Source organism: Vipera ursinii, assembly GCF_947247035.1.
Source record: "Vipera ursinii genome assembly, chromosome: 2".
In the NCBI taxonomy this organism is placed as follows: Eukaryota; Metazoa; Chordata; class Lepidosauria; order Squamata; family Viperidae; genus Vipera; species Vipera ursinii.
In genome coordinates, this window is record NC_139513.1 from 67,018,261 (window position 1) to 67,039,410 (window position 21,150).

General features: G+C 38.4%; 3 protein-coding genes across 3 annotated transcripts in view; 2 read left to right on the forward strand and 1 right to left on the reverse strand.

Annotated features, from left to right (window-relative positions):
- The window catches only part of PPM1M (protein phosphatase, Mg2+/Mn2+ dependent 1M), a 28,848-nt gene extending 23,726 nt beyond the window's left edge, over positions 1-5,122 (forward strand). Inside the window, exon 11 of the transcript XR_014491299.1 lies at positions 5,026-5,122. The gene's annotated coding sequence lies outside the window, so the exon portion shown is untranslated. The remainder of the gene's footprint in view (positions 1-5,025) is intronic.
- On the reverse strand, positions 680-21,110 carry WDR82 (WD repeat domain 82). The gene is made up of 9 exons (XM_083353416.1): positions 20,897-21,110; positions 13,806-13,903; positions 9,483-9,549; positions 9,168-9,267; positions 8,605-8,721; positions 8,150-8,305; positions 5,922-5,991; positions 5,520-5,662; positions 680-2,846 (listed from the first exon to the last, which is right to left on the reverse strand). The coding sequence occupies exons 1-9, from the start codon at positions 21,055-21,057 to the stop codon at positions 2,817-2,819; spliced, it is 942 nt and encodes a 313-aa protein (XP_083209542.1). The 5' UTR covers positions 21,058-21,110; the 3' UTR covers positions 680-2,816.
- The window catches only part of GLYCTK (glycerate kinase), a 30,761-nt gene continuing 30,523 nt past the window's right edge, over positions 20,913-21,150 (forward strand). The window contains exon 1 of the mRNA XM_083353412.1: positions 20,913-21,112. The gene's annotated coding sequence lies outside the window, so the exon portion shown is untranslated. The remainder of the gene's footprint in view (positions 21,113-21,150) is intronic.

The following is a 21,150-nucleotide window of genomic DNA, read 5'->3' on the forward strand; positions in this document are numbered from 1 at the left end:
AACTTTGGCAAATCAATGTTTGTGGGTTACAAAAGGGAAATTTAAAATTTAAAAACTTGGTAAAAAGTGTAAGATTGAACTAATGTAAGAAAATTTAAGACGTTATTTGATTACGGTATTTTGTGAAAGCGCTTTTGAACAAATTGGAAAGGGCACTGGAAGATAAAATAGAAAAAAAAGTAACTTTCCTTTCACTTTCTCCCTTGCAATGGAGACACTTTCATTTTTGGATTACAGTATTACAATGGCAACCACCAGAAAAGTGGCAAAACAGTAGAGGGAGGAGAGGATCACTAGAGCAATCTAGAGAGAGAATTACACTAGATGTACTTCAGAAAACATTTGAGGAATTAGGCGGTATATTAGTGAAATCACTTAATACTAAATTGACATTTTTTTTTAAAAAAATGGTATTTTGTCCAAAAACATTTAAGACAGAAGGAAACACACAAGCTAGTCAAAATATACTACTACATTTTCAACGTCCAAATGGGTTACAATTATATGAAAATGGGCTGCATGCAGTTGCATATTTATCTTACTATCTTGAGCTGCTTCAGATTCTATTTATACTTTTAAAATAGTAATAAAACAGCCAACCAATGTATTTTGTCATAACGATATGCTTAAGAGATGAAACAAAAAAGGAATAAAAATCAATTTATACAGGACAACAATCCTGCCTTATACCTAATACTGTAATTTATTCTTGACTGGAAATATTTATAAAAACAAATTATTCAAGCTGCAAATACAGTTGTAAAAACACAGTATGTTATTAGGATGCATAATGTAAGAAATCAGAATACATTGCAAATGATAACATTTCTAAAGGGAAAAAAATGATTCCACAATCAACTCTCAGTAAAAAATTAACTTCTACTCAATTTAATTTTAATGAAAAGCAATTCTAGATCAAGGGCAGTGTATTCAAGATTTAAAAAGATTGATTTTTGTCACTGAAGAAATGATGCTAAAATTACAAACAGGTCTAAAGATGATTAAATGGTATTTATATTTTACTAGATGAACTAGCCATAAAAAAGTGTATTGTGCAATGAATTCTGAAAAAAGGGCACTGTGAACAACAATCCTGCCGTGTCCCAAAATTGTCGCTCACTGGCCTGCAAAATCTTTCACGAATAACAAGCCAAGAGGTAGAACATTGATGTATCTACAGTAATACCCTAAACTCAAGTTATCTGTATTATTCGATGTTAGCCGACTCAGGAACTTACTGTGGGATATAAACACAAACCCCAGTTTAAATACAAATCCAACAGCTTAATGTCAGCTAGGAGATTCCCCCTCCCCTTCTTTTATTCACCAAAACAAACTTCCCTTATTATATTGCTCAGGCTGGCTTATGCATCACAACTCCATGGAGGTTGTAGTTCAACACCAATAATGCAAACATCTCCACAGAATATGAACACTTCCAAGCAAAACCAAGTGTAGTAAAGAAGGGTGCTGATATTGTCCGAATGTTCTGATGGATGGAAAGGACAGCAGCATTTTAATATTAAGAAAACTAGAGCATGAAGCATTGAAATTATGCTTCTTTGAAATGCTTTTTTAAGTGTACAGATTGTTATCAATTGCTGACAGATTATGGTAGCCGAGGCACAATTGACATAGGAAATGCAGCATCAATATTATAAAATCAGTATATCTTAGGAAGTTAAAAGCACACGAATTTAAGTTTTTTGCTCTCTTGGAAAGGATGCTTAGACAAAGTTAAAGCAGGGCCCTTCATTCTACTGCAGTGACAGCAGAAATAAAAATGAGATCAGCTGGTAATTATACAATTTCATCCAACCCACTAATGAAAAAGGCGGACTTCCATGTACAGATTATCCCAGTGCTTAATGAATGGAGATCTCCTGTGTAGGCAGAGGGAGGAGCTGTACTACTTGCATTGTGAACAGTGGAATGACATTTATACTTGGAAGAATAGAAACTTGGAATGCTCTGAGAAAGACAAGTACACTAACACTCATTCCAGAATACTGTGTTGGTCCAATATTACTATTTTTAATACCTGATAGTAAAAAACAATAGTGACCCTTCCACACTCTCCCCTTCCCTGTATTTATAAAATCTACAAAGATACACTGAAGGAAGAGATACAGGAAGTGCATTTCCACTCAGTCCAACTGAGACTTCTGTGTTGCTTGGCATTCTACCCAAACAGACCCAAGTATCTGTTCATTTCAGAAGCTGCCCATACCAAAGAGGATCAGTATAGTTTCCTAAAGATTCAGAACCTGTTGGAGCACTTAAGGGTAAACATCTTCAACAATGTTCCTGTAGCAATTGATATTGATCTCTCTGTGTCTTTCTATATACATGTATGTATGTATGTATGGCACAAAGGTATCTTTATATAGCACAAGAGTACACAGCATGGATACTGCTGATATTTCAAACAGGACAAAATATGTTAGAAAATCAAAGTCCAAAATCCTGGGAGTTTACAAGTCAGCCACAAAGACAAAGGACTGGCAAAATTCTTTCCAAATGTACTCCAAAGCAAAGCTGCTTGCTAGTTGATTTCAGCTGTAATAGTTCTGCTTCAATTTGATGTTGGAAGAAATATTCAGATTTTCAGAACAGGAACTGAATAGCCACATGAAGAAATCCTTTGTAGGAGACGCAGCAAAGAGCTTGATGAAAGAAGACATATGCAGAATGTGCTGGGTGGGAATATTCATCTCCAAGTGATACAATTCCAATACTTTCACTGTTGTCTTTATAAATACTGCATTGCTTTCAATACAGTATGGAAACTGTCCATTGGAAGTGATTAATTCAGACTAGTCATCTATAGTTGGCAACCAAAAGGCCTGAACAAAGAAGAGAGGATAATGTTAATGTTCAAGGAGGTTTGTCTTGAAACAATGCACAAAACTAACATATAGCATCAGCAGGCAATCCTGGCTATATTGTGATGGCCACCTATGCCCTTTATTTAACAGCTGTCCAAATGATTATGCAGCAGCTGTGCAGAGACAATATGTTTGGTACTCTATCACTAATAGGGAAGCAACTTCAGAGAGGTAACCCAGGTTGGTAGCACTTCTTGCAGGCAAGGCTATAGGATGTACAGGGGTGGACAACCAGCATTCATGGCCCTTTAGAAATTCATCTCTGCAAAGTTTAGAGGTAACACAAGTTTTGACAGGAGATCAGTGAACTAAAAAACCTGCCCGATACACGGTTTTTACTTTGTCAGAATCTTCACATATTCCCAGGTAGCACTTCTCTTTAACACTCTGACTTGTCTGATACTACAATGAGACTGATTGATGCAATACTACAAGATTAAAACAATGCACCTACACCTTTTTCCCCCAGCCATTACTAGTTCAGTAAAGCAGGGGGAGTAGCTTGAACAGCTTACCTTCATCTGTCACAAAGTGACATAATTAATAGTTCAGATTGAGAGAAAAGATCATTGTAATTCACTTATGTTTTATTGTGTCAGTAGAATTCTCTAAGCAGATGTGTATTTATAAGCAACTTTTTGGCAGAAGAAAAACAGGCTAGAAAAATATTATATATATATGGAACAGTATATCTTCATCATCAACACCACTATTACATTCTGAATGTAAGTGATCCATTAATACAACCCAAATATATGTTAAAATAAATTATTTTGCTTTTTATTAAATAGGAATGTTGGGAGATCAACCACGAAATCAAATTCACTTTAGTATAATACAGAAAACATATATGTAGGACAAAATAAATGGTGTTTATTTAAATCAATCTGAGTGCCAAACATTTCCAACTATTTCAATCCACATTACTAGACTGGTCATTCTTAGGCCATTAAAATGATACCCTTCCATATACCAGGGCTTTCAAATAATACTAAAGGAAGGTTTTGCCTCAGAATAGTCATCATCTGGAGTATTTTTACCACTCTTTTAAAATATTTAAATAGAAAAATAAACTTTTCTGCCAGTTATCCAAGTATACACAAATAATTGTCTATTGTCTAACCTGTGTATGACTCGGGGTGGGGGAGTAGTCTCCAGCTTCCTTACAGAAATAACACATTTATGGCAGTGTGAAAAATGGAATTATACGTTGCTTCACTTTTAAATATCCGAGAAACAGCATTTTGGTAATGTATGTAAATCAAGGTAGCAGGATGATATCCCAGGAGCACCACTTGGCCACTTCTCCAGATCCACACCATGTTCTAGTTGCAGTAATGACTTCAACTAGCACATAATATGCCTAACAGGAATTTTCAGAAAATAAAAATGACTGCAACCTAGTGGCTTTGTTTGAAAATGTTTCTATCTGCCCTAGAAAAAAGATTAGGAATATTAAGTGGAATATAGGCAGTATATCTGGGCTGCCAAAAATGGATGCTGACTACATAGTTTTCTACCCTTTTCTGCTACTATCTTATGGTTATCCATATAGTTATAACCCATGGAATTATAAGGTTGTATATGACATTAGAGGTCATTATTTGAACTCTTGTCCAGTGCAGATCTGCTAGAGTGGTTCTTTTACAGTAATAATAATAATAATAATAATTATTATTATTATTATTATTATTATTATTATTATTATTATTAATAATGATGATGATGATGATGATGATATGATGTTGGAAGGGATCTTGGAGGTCATCCAGTCCAACCCCCTGCTCAGGCAGGAAACCTTATACCATTTCAGACAAATGGCTGTCCAGTCTCTTCTTAAAAACCTCCAGTGTTGGAGCATTCACTGTTTCTGGAGGCAGATTGTTCCACTGGTTAATTGCTCTAACAGTCAGGAAGTTTTTCCTTAGTTCCAGGAAAATTACCATATCTTGTTTCCACCTGTTCCACTGGCTAACAATCTGTGTAATCAGAAAGTCCTTCCTGTCATTTAGCTTACCTACACTACCTTCCTTTAGTTTTAACCTGTTCTGGTCTTTCTATCTGGGACAATATAGAATAAGCCCATTCCTTCTTCAGCATTATTTCAGGTATTTGATGATTACTATTTTGTCTCCAGATATTGGATGCCTCATGCCGAAGAGCATACAGACTAGTGGAAAATAAATGTACCTGACTGCTTCCTGGTAAAAAGACATTTTGGGAATAACCGTACCTGCTCTGGAAGTTTTTGCTGCATTAATTTGGAAGCATTTTTACAAATAGGTAAGCTCCCCATGGTAGCCATTTTGTGAGATTAATAATATGCTCTCAAAATTTCAAGATAGTGTAGAAAATTAACAAGAATTACAAACTAGTGATATATTATTGACAATATCTTGATCTTTTTAACTGAAGTACAATCAATCCAGAAAGTATCAAATAAAGGAGAATATTTGTAAGACAGGGTTGAAATGAAGGTTCCTTGTTGCTCTCTGAGCTTAGTTGTTTTCTTGCAGATGTTGAGTCAGGAAACATCTGCAAGAAAACCACCAAGCTCAGAGAGGATTGAGACCCCTCAATCCTGAACGGCTTGATTTGCTTAAAACTTTGAATCAACTTAGGTTTGCTTACCATATTGGAGCACGCACTGGCAAATGTCATAAACTTGGGATTGAATTGCAAACAGGTAATGGGTCCTGTGTGTTTCCCATCAAGCACTGCCACCTTCATTCCAGTCTCTCCATTCCAGACATGAATCTTCCCATCCTCTGATCCTGCAGTTTCAACCAGAATCATCAGGATCTGAACTGATTCATCCAAGATTGATTCATACGCAACTCAAGTAAACAGCAATAAATAAAACATTGTAGCAAAAATGAAGCATCGAGTTAAAAAACAAACAAACACAACACCCTCCCCAAAAGGTACAAGTCACTTGGAACTATTATTCAAAGCTTTATGGAAGTGACCCTGAAATTATTTTATATAATTGGCGCTGCATCAATATATACAGAGGAAATATAATTCTCTTACCAATCATTATAAACTGAGAATCCGGGGTGAATGAAGCTTCCAGTGTGACAGCTTTGCTATTATTATATCCCTGTAAAAAAGAGTAAGATGAACATGAATTTAAGCAAACACCAGGAGACAGTAGAGGACAGAAGGAGATGGCATGCTATGGTCCATGGGGTTGCAGAGTCAGACGCAATTTAGCGACTGAATAACAATAAAAAAGAGGAAGGTTATGAGCATAAAATATAACAGAAAAATTAAAGTTTAACTCAAACAAAAAATTGGTTTGCAACACCAGGGTGCCCAAGAAGCCCCTTCCAACCATTGTCCTTTCATTTCCAGACAAAAAGTCATCTGAAAGCTTTTAAAAAGGTTTATCACATTATTCACTCATATTCTAGAAGATTTAATTCTTCAACAGCCTTAGCACAAAATAGTGCTTCTAAGACATGGGAATAACCATGGCAAATTAGGTAAATTACATATGCATTAAGGATATTTCAAGCAGAAGTATTTTACTTATTTATTTATACATATTTCTTAACCACCCATCTCCCTTACAAAGGTGGTGTACAATATCAAGCACATTTAGTAAAACCAACTGCTATCCCATTAATCTAAGTTTAGGGTTAGTCTTGGAAAAGCCTGGATCTAAGAGGTCATGGCTGATAACAGAACGAAAGAAGCATCACTCAGAAGCTCATCATCACCATTTTATACTGCCCATTTTTTCTATGTTGATCAACTGAGGGCAGCAAACATTCATAACGGTCTTGCTTCCTATGTTTCCTACCACAAGAGTTTTGTGAGGTGGGCTGGATAAGAGAGACAGTGACTGGCCCATGGTCATCCAGCTGGCTTTCATGTCTAAAGCCTAGAACAGGGCTTTTCAACCAGTGGTACGGGTACCACCTGTGGTACCTTGGCACCTGGCAGGTGGTACGTGACCATCCTAGAAAAGTGGTAGCGGGGGAGGGGAATGAGCTGAACTGGTGGCAGCACCGCACAAGACTGAGCGAGAGACGGCTGGAGCTGCAGGGCTCAGCGGAAGCACGAAGATCAGCGCCAGGCTCCTGCTGGAGGTCGACGCTGATCCTGGTGCTTCTGAGCCCAGAAGAAGCACTGATCAGCTGGAATGTTGCAGCATCTCCAGGGTCTTGTGATTTACATTCAGATGCTTGGCAACTGATTCATATTTATGATGGTCACAGTGTCCCAGGGTCATGTGAAGTGACCAAAACCTGCTGCAACCACCCAGCAGAGGGGGGATAAAAACCAAACAACCCCCACCCACCCCGCTGCCAATCCTCAACAGAAATGCTCACAATGAAAACCTCAGATAGGAGGAAGAGCACCGCCGGGCAGGCAGGCAGGTGTCTTGCTCGGCTGTGGCTTGGGGGGCACTTTTTTCAGTGCCATTGTAACTTCGAACAGTCACTAAGCGAACTGTTGTAATTTGAGGACTAACTGTACTTCACTTTTTTCCTCTTTTTTTTTGGTCATCAAGTTTTTGACACCTTGCTAGGCGACTGGTGGTACTCGGATGTTGCCGTATCCTAAAAGTGGTACAATGGGTGAAAAGGTTGAAAAGCCCTGGCCTAGAACTTACACTCTATTGGTTTCTAGGCCAAATGCCTTAATTACTCTGCCAAACTCTCAAATTAGGCCTTAACTGGTGTAAAGAAATTCTGAATAGCATTACAAAGACACCATGTATAATTGCCCCTAGGAAAGTTTAAAAATCAAAGAGTGGAAAAACTGTTATCCACTCTGGACTATTTAAAAATCCAGAATGGACAGGAGGACAGGAGCTTTTCTTCTTGTCATGACTAATGAGAATGTATACTTGTAGCTATGAATGGTTGTGAAATTAAGAATAATTTAGTTCTCAACTCCATGGGTTGAAAAGAGTATAAGAGGAAGGGAGGATGCTAAAACACAATCTAAAGCACAGTTTCATAAAGTGCTTTTTTACGTTATCAATTAGCTTTTCATCTATTTATTCCAGTTGATTTCTTTCAATTAAAAAGTTACTCTCAGGTATCCCAAATTAATGGCTTAAGTTTTACATAAGGGATGCACCATCAAACCTCAGCAAGAATAACTTGATGAAATAAGTACCCTTATTTTCAGCTACAAAAGTGTCTTCTACTGCATTGCTAACTCAATATCCCATAAATCTTGTCTTAATTCTAAAGAACATCCAAAATGAAGAGCATGTATGAAGATATGGAAATATCCCTCACTGTAAATGTATGAAGAACTGCTCCTTTAAAGGCATCAATGAGTCGTATGATCCCTCCATTAGTTGAAATAAGAACAAGTTTTCCATCATTGCTGAACTTCAGGCCGGTCCACTCACAGGTTCGATCATATTGCATCTTAAAGGTAGCAAATGGACCCTTCAAAAAAGAAAAGCAGATGTTGGCATGCAGCAAAACTATTCCAGATGTTCAGATCATTTTGCAAGAAATACCGCACTAGGCAGACTGTCTGACGTGGGAAGGAATTTTCATTTTCTACAGAACTTGCCAAGGATACGTGCAAAGGTATTTAAGCTTCAATTCCTAGAAATCCTAACTTCAGTGTTTTACTTTTATATGCCTGAATATAAATCTATCATCTCAGGAATCTCATCTCAGAAAAGATGCCATATTTAGAAATCTTATGAGGTTACACCTGAACGTTACGTACTACTTACCTTATCAAAGGACCGAAGATCATAAAGTTTCACCATTTCAGAATTGACCCCAGCTGCAAAAATCAGCCCCTCTGGATCAAATGAGCATACAGGTTTTCCTTGTGGATGCATCAGACCCTAGATTTTGAATACACACCCAAAAACACGTATATATCCATTCAGAGTTCAATGTAAGATGAGCAGTTATGTTGTAAATGTTGTAAATAGGAAACAAGTGAGACAGATTGATCTATATTTTGATAACTCCTCCCCCTTTTCTTCCCGTCATTAATTTTTACTTGTTATACTTTACTTTGGACATTATTACTCATTTTGGTTTGAATCCTTTTTACTTGTTGTTGAACTATTATTCAAAACTGTTTCTGTTTTTCTTCAAAAATCACCTAAGAGAAAGTGCACATTTTAACATTGCCAGGCTTTAGGTATATGTTGGTTATATATAAAGAGGTGTTTACTTTGTTCATGTCTACTACTACACTGCACAGGAAATAAAGTCTGCAATCTAAAATCTACACAACACTTGACATGCATTAACATACTTCATGTGGAGTTTAAAAGTTTACCTGGCAATTTGGTGACCGAAGATCCCAAAGTCTGATAGTCTTATCAAGTGAGCCAGATATAAAGGTATCATCTACTGGAGACATAGATAAAGCAACAACTCTGAAATGAAGAGAAAAAAATAATATAGCCAAAGCAGTCTACATCATATGCCATATCTAATATTTTATACTTTTAAAAAAGTTGAAAATTTAGGCAACATAAGTAAAAACAGAACAAAATCTATTGTGGATTAGTTATAATGACTCTTATTTACGTTTAATTCTTCCTATGGTCATAGCAATATAAAATTGAAAGCTCTGCTCTGCTCATCTTACCTCTTGCTATGTCCTGGAAAGTATCTAATGTATTTATTGTCATGAAGAGAAAGGTATCTGATAGTATCTGTATGGAAACATCAACAAGGCAAATATTATACAAAAGGACTCTCCAATGCAGCTTACTTATTAGAGTAAGACTTTACTAATATTAGCTGACTAGGTTTGCACATCTCATATTTTAATAATGGAACTAAGTATGGTGTCCAAGTTCACACACAGTCATGAACCATAGTTCATAATTACTCACATACAAAAAATGATTTAGTACTATGTATGAATTCAGATATATGATTTGTTATTTCATACGAACTATAAAATCAGTGAAAAAAACCATGGCTAAACAAAATATGTAAATTCAATCAGCTATTGTGGGTGTAAATACAGTCATGAAGTGTAACCTTCTGTTAAGAATCTGGTTCAAAAGGATACATACAGTATTTCTATATCCACAGATACAGAAGCAGAATTCATCTCTAGTTCAGTAATTGCTGTAAAAAGTTTGTATATGAAACACTGATTATACCTTGTATTTCAAAGATAAACAATGTAAAAGGAAACAATTTAGTAGCATATATATAAACCTTGAACATATAATCAAGAATATGCAATATTTTATTGCAGCATTTCTTAACTAATTTAAATATAGATGACGGTTAAATATAGGATGGATGCATTGGAAGGCTGCTAAATAATAGGACTTTCTTTTAAAAAAAACATTATCTGGAGGTGACTAAGCCTCAAAGTATATGTAAGTCAGCTGGTACAACAGATTAAGTATACTTTCCCTACGGGATAATAAGTCAATTTTCCTTTCTTCAAAGATAAAACTAAATGATATCAATGCATGCCTGCAAGCTCATATTTCTGCAATTTTTGTATATCTGTTCCAGGATTTTCTGATGAATCAGCAAGCATTTATTCTAACAGTCTTTACAGAGAAACATGAATGAACAAGATTAGACCTAAAAGTCTGAAGAGCCAGCCCTCCGCTAAACAAAGGAGCTGCAAGGAAATCTGTAACATGTACAAGCATTTGAGACCAACTTTTCTTTCCACAGAACAACTGTTACCTGGCACCACACAAACATGGGCAGAAAATTTCTTCTTTTAGTCGTAAAGCTCTGCCCCAGGCAAGGCAGTGGCCTGTACAGTTATCTCCTGTACCGGGTGGTATCATAGACCCTAAAACTGTACAAACTACTACCTCAGCCTGGAACCAGGCAATGTGCAGTAAGCAGTAGAAAAGCTAAAAAAAAATAAATCAAGAATTCTTCAATAAAGGATGGTATGAATAGACCTGGTTCAAGATATAATTCCGACACGCTAATTTTTAGCGGGGAAAAAAGGTTAACTTATCTTGTCTCTTTGTATGCTTTCTCGTAAGAAAAATGGCCAAAGTATTTCCATTACTATGTATTAAACACAGTGATTAATATGAAACATAACACAACACAACAGGTGCTCTTCTCAAATAATTTTTTTTTAAACATCAAGCATTTGGAAAGCAAAGAATCTGATTGGGATTATTCCACCTCTATCATCGTGCAGCATATGAAATTGATTCTCAGTGAACAAAGGTGAACAGACGTGTCCCAGGATAATGTTGCAGGATCCAATCTGGGCCGGTCACCGGGGCCTCAGAGGTTTTGTCTTCCGAGCTTCTGGACTCGTGCTGGACCAGTCTATCCTCAGGGATCTTCTTGGAAGACAAAACTTCTGGTCTCGGCGATCGACCCAGATTGGGACCTTGATTCTCAGTCTCACAAGTTCGTAATACAAACAGGAAAGTGATAGTAACATAGAGTCAATAATGTAGATTAAGCACAATAATGAGTTACCTATAAAGATGCATTAAAATGCTCCATCCAATACCCATATGGCTGCATCAATACACATTCACCGCTAATGTGGTACTGTTCAAACAATTACCCACCTTTTACAGCGTCCTCTGGGATTGACTTGCTGGTCAGAAATTTCTCTGTCATTAACACTGCCCATTTACTGGGCTAGAACTATATAAATCTATATTTTATTAAAAGTTTTTATTTTTTTAAAAAAAACATTAAATTAATAATATCCCCTTTTCTAGCTCCTGCATTTCTGACAAGACACAAGAATACACCAATGACATTTAATTGTACATCACAATCTTCAGTTAGGCCAGAGACATCGTTAAAGTCCTGTCCCGGTGCCTGGATCCAGTGTAGGTCTGTATGAGACACCTTAAATAAATGCTAGCAAGATGGAGCTACAATACGGTTTACATTCTGGGGTTCCACCACATTCTCTTTGTCTCTGGATGGAGTTGCATTGCCCCAGGAAGAAGTCTGTGACTTGAGAATCCTCCTGGATTTGTTTCTCTTGTTTAATCTGCAAGTGGAAGCTGCAGCCAGGAGGATCTTTGCCCATCTTTGGCTGGTGCAGCAGTTGTGACCTTACATGAGACAGAAAGACCTGATTACAACAGCTGATGACCTCATTACCACCTGATTAGACTGCTGCATTGTGCCCTACACAGGGCTGCTTTTGGAGACAATCTGGAAGCTTCAACTGATGCAATATAAAGTGGCTATAGGAGTGAACCAGTTATTCTTGTTTTTTTAGGTCTCCAATTGGTCTCCTATTAGCTTCCAGGTACAATTGTGTTAGTTTTAACCTATAAAGCCCTTTATGTATTGACACCTGGTTACTTACAGGACTGCACCTCCACACTAGAGTTGGTTTCAGCACTTCCAATCATGCTGGAAGCAGCTGTTTGTCTCCTATTTGGGGGAAATTGGGGGCAAAAGCCCAGAAGCATTGTTTTTCCAATGATGGGACCGGCCCTCTGGAATGACCTCCAAATGGAGATTTCTCCATCTCCAACACTGCCCACTTTCTGAAAAAAAACTGAAGATTTTTTTTCCCAGAGGGTCTTTGAGTCCTAAAGTTATGAATTAGGTCTGAGTTTAATTGGCCTATGTTTATTATCTCCCTGTATTTTGTTAAGACACTCGGTTTTGTGATTTTAGCAGAATACAAATTTGTTCAATAATAATCCAATAAACATTTTATTAGTTGAGGATCACATTGAGCCAAAAGTAAAAAAATGTCTGTGAAGGAGTTAGAAAAAGCAAAAGACATGGAAAGCTAGTTATCAAAGAATCAGAAGGAAAGATATGAAAAGGAGGCCCTGAAAGAAAAAGGCATGCCAGCTAGATGTAAACTTTAAAAATGCAGAGAATTTCAAGTTAAAATTTTAACTTTGTGAGATTTCAGACTTTACAGGAACATGTAAAAGATTTTAAGCCTTAACGACATTTATGTGTTGTCTATGGTTGCTAAGAAAGGCATACAAGGTCTCCAGAGTAAATGAAGAAATTGCTGAATTAGGCAAAAGAACTTGCAGAAACCCACAGATTTTCGAGGGAAACATCGAAAGGACCAAAACTACTGCTTAAATCAGGGGTGTCAGACTACCGGCCCATGGGCCAGATGCTTCATCCAGACGCTGCGCCCACCCCATTGCTGGCAATGGCAAAACCGTCCCGGTACGTTGCGTGACGTCGCAAGTTTGACATGTCTGGCTTAAATGATAAGAGGGTCCGTGGGGGTTGATAACGTTTAAAAGGGTATTTTATTGATTTGATAAAGGACAATGATTTGCATTTTTGCTGATATGCACTGTTCCAATTAAGTATATAATTTACTGTCACTGTCAAGTTAAAGTAATAAAAGCCTTCTCATTAAACGGCTGGTTTATTCCTTGACAAATACTTTTAATTGTTCAAACAAAACACTTTCCTTTTAACTGATATTAAATTGCTAGTGTAGCCTTGCATTTCATTCGGATTTACTTGACTCAAAATCTGATCAGGAAACTACCTTAAAAGCCGTGCTTTAAAATTAGGATTTAAAATTAAGAAACATTACATTATCAATTAACGGCTTCAATGAATTCACTCTTGGGTGCGCCTGCCCTTTGGAACCAGCTGCCAGTGGAGCTTAGGATTGCCCCCGACCTCCGTTCATTCCGCCGGGACCTGAAAACCTGGCTCTTCGAGCTCTCTGGCCCAGGCTGAGAATTTTAATTTTAATTTTAACTGGGGTTTTTATTTGTTCAGGGATTGATATAATTTTTTAATTGTTTTTAACTTTTGTATTTTTCGTTTTAATCACCCTGTAAACCGCCCTGAGTCCTTCGGGAAAGGGCGGTATATAAATATAATAAAATAAATAAATAAACCTCAGCCAAAATCAGTCTTCTCAAGTCTTCCTTATTATTAAAGTGTTAAACATCCAATATGCATAGACAACTATCAGGAAGAATGGCTCACTCACCATCTATTTTATTAGAACTGTACACAACCGTGTTGGCCGCATGAGTGTATCTGATGAGATCAACTCCGTATTTTTTACTATAAAGCGTTCTCTTGGGCCTGCCAAAGGAGGGAAAAAAGTAATAATTATATTCAGAATAGAGAAATTCTATTTTGCCATACAGGTAGTCCTCGGCTTAATGGCTACAATTGAGCCCCAAATTTCCATTACTAATCAAGGCAGTTAATTGAGTTTTGCCCCATTTATGGCCTTTTCTGTCAGTGCAGTTTTGAAGTGAAGCATGTGGTCATTAAACGAATCTGGCTTCCCCCCACTGTGTTCTCGGAAGCTGGCTGAGGTTACAAATGGTGATCACATGATTCCAGGACAGTGCAACTATCATAAATACATGCCAGTTGCCAAGCGTCTGAATTTTGATGCTACGATATTTATCAGTGTGAAATATGGTCAACAAGTCACTTTTTCAGTACTGTTGTAACTTCAAATGATCGATCACTAAGCAAATGATTTTAAGTCAAGGACTAGCTGTACACAATGTTAACTCGTAAGACAGAATAAGCATATATATTATATACTATACATCACTTCCAACTCTGTTATTCATAGTATCCAATTCCCTTTATTAGAATTACTTTTTTTTTCATTTCATTCAAAAGTGCCCTACATTGTAAAACAACAAATAACTGGTACTGCATCAAAATTCAAAAGATACCCAAGGTCTATCTTAGTAGTTAGAAACACCATTGCTGTTGTTGACAACCTGAATTTTCATTATATTTCTACTGTGTGCAACTAAGATATGTTTACGTTTAGTGATTTGGACTTTCCTCAGCAAAACTACTTCTTGGTTAACATAAAAAAAGAAAAACATTAAAACATTAGGTGACCAAGTCAAATCATACATTAGCACATATATAAATATATGTGCATTCTTTAGTCAGCTTGAACAAGACTCCAGAAGATAGGCTTAAGATACAAGAGGATCTTAAGATACAAGATCAGTAGTAGTAACTGTGAGAGGGATCTTGGAGTCTAGTGGACAATCACTTAAATATGAGCCAGCAGTGTGCTACAGCTGTCAAAAAAGCCAACACAGTGCTAGACTGCATTAACAGAGGGATAGAATCAAGATCATGTGAAGTGTTAATACCACTTTATAATGCCTTGGTAAGGCCATACTTGGAATACTGCATCCACTTTTGGCCACCAAGATGTAAAAAAGATTTTGAGACTTTAGAAAGAGTACAGAGAAGAGCAACAAAGATGATTAGGGGACTGAACGGTTGCTGGAATTGGGTATGTCTAGTAGTTTAACGAAGAGAAGGACTAGGGGTGACATGATAGCAGTCTTCCAATATCTCAGAGGTTGACACAAAGAAGAGGGAGTCAAGCTATTCTCCAAAGCACCTGAAGGCAAGACAAGAAGCAATGGATGTAAACTAATCTAGAACCCAGCTGTGTTGAACAACTTTCGTCCAGTCTCCAACCTTCGTTTTCTTGCGAAGGTTGTTGAGAGTGTGGTGGCGCATCAGCTCCCTCTGGTCCTGGATGAAGCGGATTATCTGGACCCGTACCAATCGGGTTTCAGGCCCGGGTACAGCACGGAGACGGCATTGGTCGCTCTGGTGAATGATCTCTGGAGGGCTCGGGATAGGGGATGTTCCTCTGTCCTAGTCCTATTAGACCTCTCAGCGGCTTTCGATACCATCGACCATGGTATCCTGCTGCGGCGTCTCAGGGGATTGGGAGTGGGAGGCACAGTTCTTCGGTGGTTCTCCTCCTATCTCCTGGGACGTTCGCAGTCGGTGTTGGCAGGAGGGCAGAGATCGGCCCCTAGGTCTCTCGTTTGTGGAGTTCCTCAGGGGTCGGTTCTCTCGCCTCTCCTGTTCAACATCTACATGAAACCGCTGGGTGAGATCATTCGTGGTTTTGGAGTTGGGTATCATCAATATGCTGATGATACCCAACTTTTTATTTCTACCCCAAACCACCCCAGTGATGCCCTCGCTGTGATGTCCCGTTGCCTGGAGGCGGTTCGGGTCTGGATGGGGAGGAACAGACTTCAACTCAACCCGGACAAGACTGAGTGGCTGTACATTCCGGCATCCCGGGACATTCAAAATGTTCCATCCCTTTCTATGGGGGGTGAGCTGTTACCCCCCGTGGATAGGGCTCGCAACTTGGGAGTCCTCCTAGATTCACGACTTACCTTGGAAGATCATGTAGCAGCTGTGACTAGGGGGGCTTTCGCCCAGGTTCGCCTGGTGCGCCAGTTGCGGCCCTATCTGGACCGGGATGCCCTGTGTACGGTCACTCATGCGCTCGTGACCTCTCGCCTTGACTACTGTAATGCTCTCTACATGGGGCTTCCCTTGAAGACCACTCGGAGGCTCCAACTGGTACAGAATGCGGCCGCGAGAGTTGTCTTGGGAGTTTCCCGGTACTCCCATGTTACACCTTTGCTCCGCGAGCTACATTGGTTACCAGTTGTCTTCCGGGTGAGGTTCAAGGTCTTAGTGACGGTTTTTAAGTCCCTACATGGCATGGGTCCGGAATACCTCGGGGACCACCTGCTGCCGGCGTCAACTCCCCTCCGCCCTGTGCGTTCCCACAGAGAGGGCCTCCTCAGGGTGCCTCCGGTCAGAGAATGCCGGCTGGTGGCCCCCAGGGGGAGGGCCTTCTCTGTGGGCGCCCCGGCTTTGTGGAATCAACTGCCGGTGGAGCTCCGGATGGCACCGGATCTCCGCTCCTTCCGGCGCGGGTTAAAGACCCACCTGTTTGAACAAGCTGGCCTGGCCTGATGGGGAGTTAATTTGGGTTTTAAATATTTGTATATTTTATTGTTTTATCTTGGGCATTAATTTAATTCTATTTTAACTTTTGTAGTTTTGTACTTTTATCATATGCCCTGTTCACCGCCCTGAGTCCCCTGGGAGAAGGGCGGTATAAAAATTTAATAAAACTAAACTAAACTAGAAGAGAAGCAACCTAGAACTAAGGAGAAATTTGCTGACAGTTAGAACAATTAATCAGTGGAACAACTTGCGTCCAGAAGTTTGTGAATGCTCCAACACTTGAAGTTTTTAAGAAGAGATCAGACAACCATTTGTCTGAATTGGGATTGCAGACGATTGACTAGAAGTCCTCCAAGATCCCTTCCAACATCATCATCATCATTTTTTTCAGTTAATAGCAGTATTCTAATATTGCAAGATGACTGTTAGTAATTTTTAACCACTAAGTCGAGTTGATCAATTGGCCAAAAAATTATGAGCGTCACAATTAGGGAAAAATTTAAATTTAGTCCTTTCATGTCAAAAACTCCAAGTCTAGATGTAATACTTTGCAAGGCAATGAGGGTGCTACAGACAAAATGAAGGAATTATGTTGTTTTTAATTATTAGCTTTCAGCAAATTAGCAGAACTGGAAGCACCCCTCTTTTTAACCTAAATATTTAGGGAACTATATCAAGCTCTTTGATATAGTCTAACTTGGAAAATGCTGGTCACTTTAATGATAACATTTCACAAAACATTTAAATTTGAAATAAAATCCAGGACTAATTGTATTTTATTTCTAAACATATTGGTAATACTATTATTGAATTATAATTTCTGTTGTCCCTCTTTGAGGGAGATGAGCAGTTTAGAAATATAGATAAATAAATCAGGATGCAATTTTAACTAAAATGAATTAATGAAATCTCTTGTGCTACACTTACGGGGAAACACTATGCTATAATGAAATGTAAGGATGTGTTAACACCACTATACATAGAAAACAGAAATAAAAGATCGGTTTGCTCTCTTGGAAATTATGCCTTCACCCAAAACAATCAATAGGGGATCCAATAGGATCCTGATAATTATGTAAAGTCTATTTTATAAAGAGCTAATTTAATAAGTTCACAAGGGTTTTTTCCTTTGCTATTTCACTTAAATAAATTATAAAAAGTGATATAAGCTTAAGAATAATCTGTAAATGTTTCCTATAAATTGATTCAGGAAAAAAATCTATAATGAGGAATACTGAAAAAACTGAGGTGCTGATTTTTTTAAAAGAAAAACAAACATATCTGGCAAAAAGTATGAATATGCACAGCACTGAAGGCAAACCAGTTGAGATTCCACTATATATTCATTTTTAAAAAACAATACTAGAAAAGTGTAAACATTTGAGAATCTATAACCTACTTTTTCAGCTAGACTCAATTTATTCAAAATGTAACTTAAATAATCATCAAAGAGGCTTCCAAAATATACATCCAGAATTAACAAACAGAGGTTAAATAAAGATTATTAAAATCTAATAACAGTAACAACAGTGATAGTGAAGAGGGATAACAATGTGGTTAGTATTGATACTATGTTTGCACAAGGTTTCAGTTCTAAGATGGTATTTATGTATTTATTTATGAGGCATATGCCTGCTTGTCCTAAAAGCAATAACTGTGGGCAGCTCACTCCAACAGCAATAAAAAGATAAAAGAAGCAATGAAAACCAGCACCCACAAAACAGCTTCTTGGTGCCCTAAGCAATACTCCCTAATTATACATAAACAGTCAGAATCACCGGGCTCCAGCCTTACCTCATCACAATGCCTGGGAGAAAAGCCAGTTTTTTAAAGCTTTTTGGAAGGTCAAAGTGATAGGAACTGTGTGGATCTTACAAGAAATATTTGTTTCTGGCAAGAAATATTTGTTTCTGTTAACAGAAAAGTAGCTGAAGTGGAGCTATTTTTCTTGGCTGAAAGGTGACAAACAGATCTTTTTCTCTGCAAGCTATCCAAAACCCTATTTAGGAGTATAAGCTGGTGCAGATAAAACAACTACCACATCCCACCACTCCCATTATTCTAGATTTTAAGCCAGCTAAATAAATAAAAAGGTCAAGAAATCTTGAAAGTTAACTTACAAAAGATTTCTGGATATTTTCCCCAATATTCAACTGGTCTGCTTTTCGTTATATATGTTAAATGCATTCAAACTAATTAACAATAACATTTACTTGAGAGGACACAGTACCTATCTAAATAAGAATGAACAATTCATTACAAGTTTGAAGATTTAACAAATTTTGTTTATTCTTACTTAAGAAACTTACTTAAGAAACTCAGAAGCTCAAAAATTGAAGAATGCCTGGCAAGCATGAAAGTCAAATACTTTACTGACAGATAAAGTTTTGGATTTGGGACAAGATAGCACAGTTTACAGCAAATGTAAACTGTATGTCTAATTATAAGAAACAGACTATATCTATCTTGACTAGCCACTTCATTAAAATCTACTAATATGAAACTGCATTTGCAATAATGATCCCCGAATCGTTGAGTTCCCAGATATACAGAAAAATAAATACAGGACAGTTCTTGAGGTAATTACAGCTACAATTTAATTTCTATTCCTTTACAGTAGTGAAAGTACGGTCACTTAGCAAATAAGTAATTGCCTGGTGTAATTACTAAATTAGCTAAGTTCATAAAGGAGAATATTTGTAGCTCATGGTTGAAATGAGGGGTCCTTGGTGCTTCTGAGCTTGACTGTTTTCTGGCAGACATTTCCTTACCCAAACTAGGATAGCAAAAGACTAGCAAAATGTATCCATGAACACCAAAAACACAACCTATAAAGAGACTTAACCACAGTTTCAACTGGGAAACTGCGACCATCCTAGCAAGCCAAATCCAGAAATGCTAGAGAATTGCTGGAAGCCTGGGTTTCTGAAAAATTGGCCATCACAGGCACATAGAAATAGACAACATCTACATATCATTCAAAAGAGACAAGGCAAAAATGAAACGTAAAGACCAGAACACATCCTCACTAGTAACCAACATCCAGATGAGAATAGATTAACATCAGATCTGCATTCAAGAAGTAAACAATATCCCAATCAAGAAACTATCAAACAAGGTAACAATAAACAGCCCAATCAAAGAATCACCAAAATCAATCTCACCAACACTGCAGGGCAAGCCCCATTCCTTACTAGTAGCACTGATGATGTTATCTAGTTTGGGTAATGAAATGTCTGCAAGAAAACAGCCAAGCTCAGAGAGCACCAAGCACCCCTCATAGTTAATCCCATTTCATATTAACCTGAAGGCAAACCCATTTTTGAAGAGTGCCTCAAACTATTCAAACTGAATCTACAAATCTACTTTGCAAACTGTTACCTAAGTTTCCCACCAGTATACTATCACACACAGCCTACTTTTGATTATCAAATGTGTACACTGCCCATTTTACCAAGTGAATACAAAATAAGCAATACCTCTTTGAAACGGTGAGAAATTTAGACCACAGTACTGACCTAGATTTGTGGCAATCTTCCAATATTTTGGAAGATTGCCACCAGAGATTTATTAATAGATACAGTATTTTATTTAGAAGCCTACAAGTTGAGCACAACTGAAAGACTCAATAAAAGCCAATACAAATTGAAAGGAGATCGTCAGCACCCATAAGGATGATGTTTTGGGTTTTTAAACGGAGGTGCCTTTCATATATTTAAAAACATACGTTTTAGGTTAGAATTGCTAAAATCACAGATTAGTCGCAGGGGTCGGCAACCTCGGCTCTTTTATGACTCGTGGACTTCAACTCCCAGAATTCCTGAGCCAGCTGTGCTGGCTCAGGAATTCTGGGAGTTGAAGTCCACGAGTCATAAAAGAGCCGAGGTTGCCGACCCCTGGATTAGTGGAATACGAACGTGAACAACTTAAAAAGCGTACGTTTAAACTTAGGCTCACCGCACACCTTTCTCCAATTAGGGACTAAAAAACGTCCCGAGTTTCTTTTACTTTCAGCCGTTGTCCCTGCAACGACTCAAAGCCTCCGCCGGGCTCGAGAGCCGCACCTGAACATCCCGCCTATAAAGCAACGTCTCCCGCTTCCCATCCCGCCGTTTACAAGCTCACGAGAGCCGCACTTTAAACATAAAATAAAATAAAAAATACAGCTGTGTGGATCCGGCTTTCGACGCAAACAAATGCCGCTTTATCTCGCTTCGGGTCCCCCCTCCCCTCCCGGGCCTCTTTTTCCCCGCGAAGAGCTCCTGGCCTCCCGCCAGCCTTCCCCCGGGCACTCACTTTCCCTCCTGGCAGTCGTAGAGGACGATGGAGTCGTCGTCGCTGCTGGAGATGACGGTCTCGCCATTGGGGCTGAAATCGAAGCAGTTGATCTTGTCCGAGTTCTCGCGGAACACCTTGGCCACGCGGAAGCTCCGCAGCACGTTGTCCGTCAGCTTCATGCCGCCTCCGCCGTCGCGGGGAAAGGGAGCCGGCGGGGCCTGGGCGCCGGCCAAGGTGAGGGGAAAGCGGGAGTCGGGCTAGGGCTTAGCCTC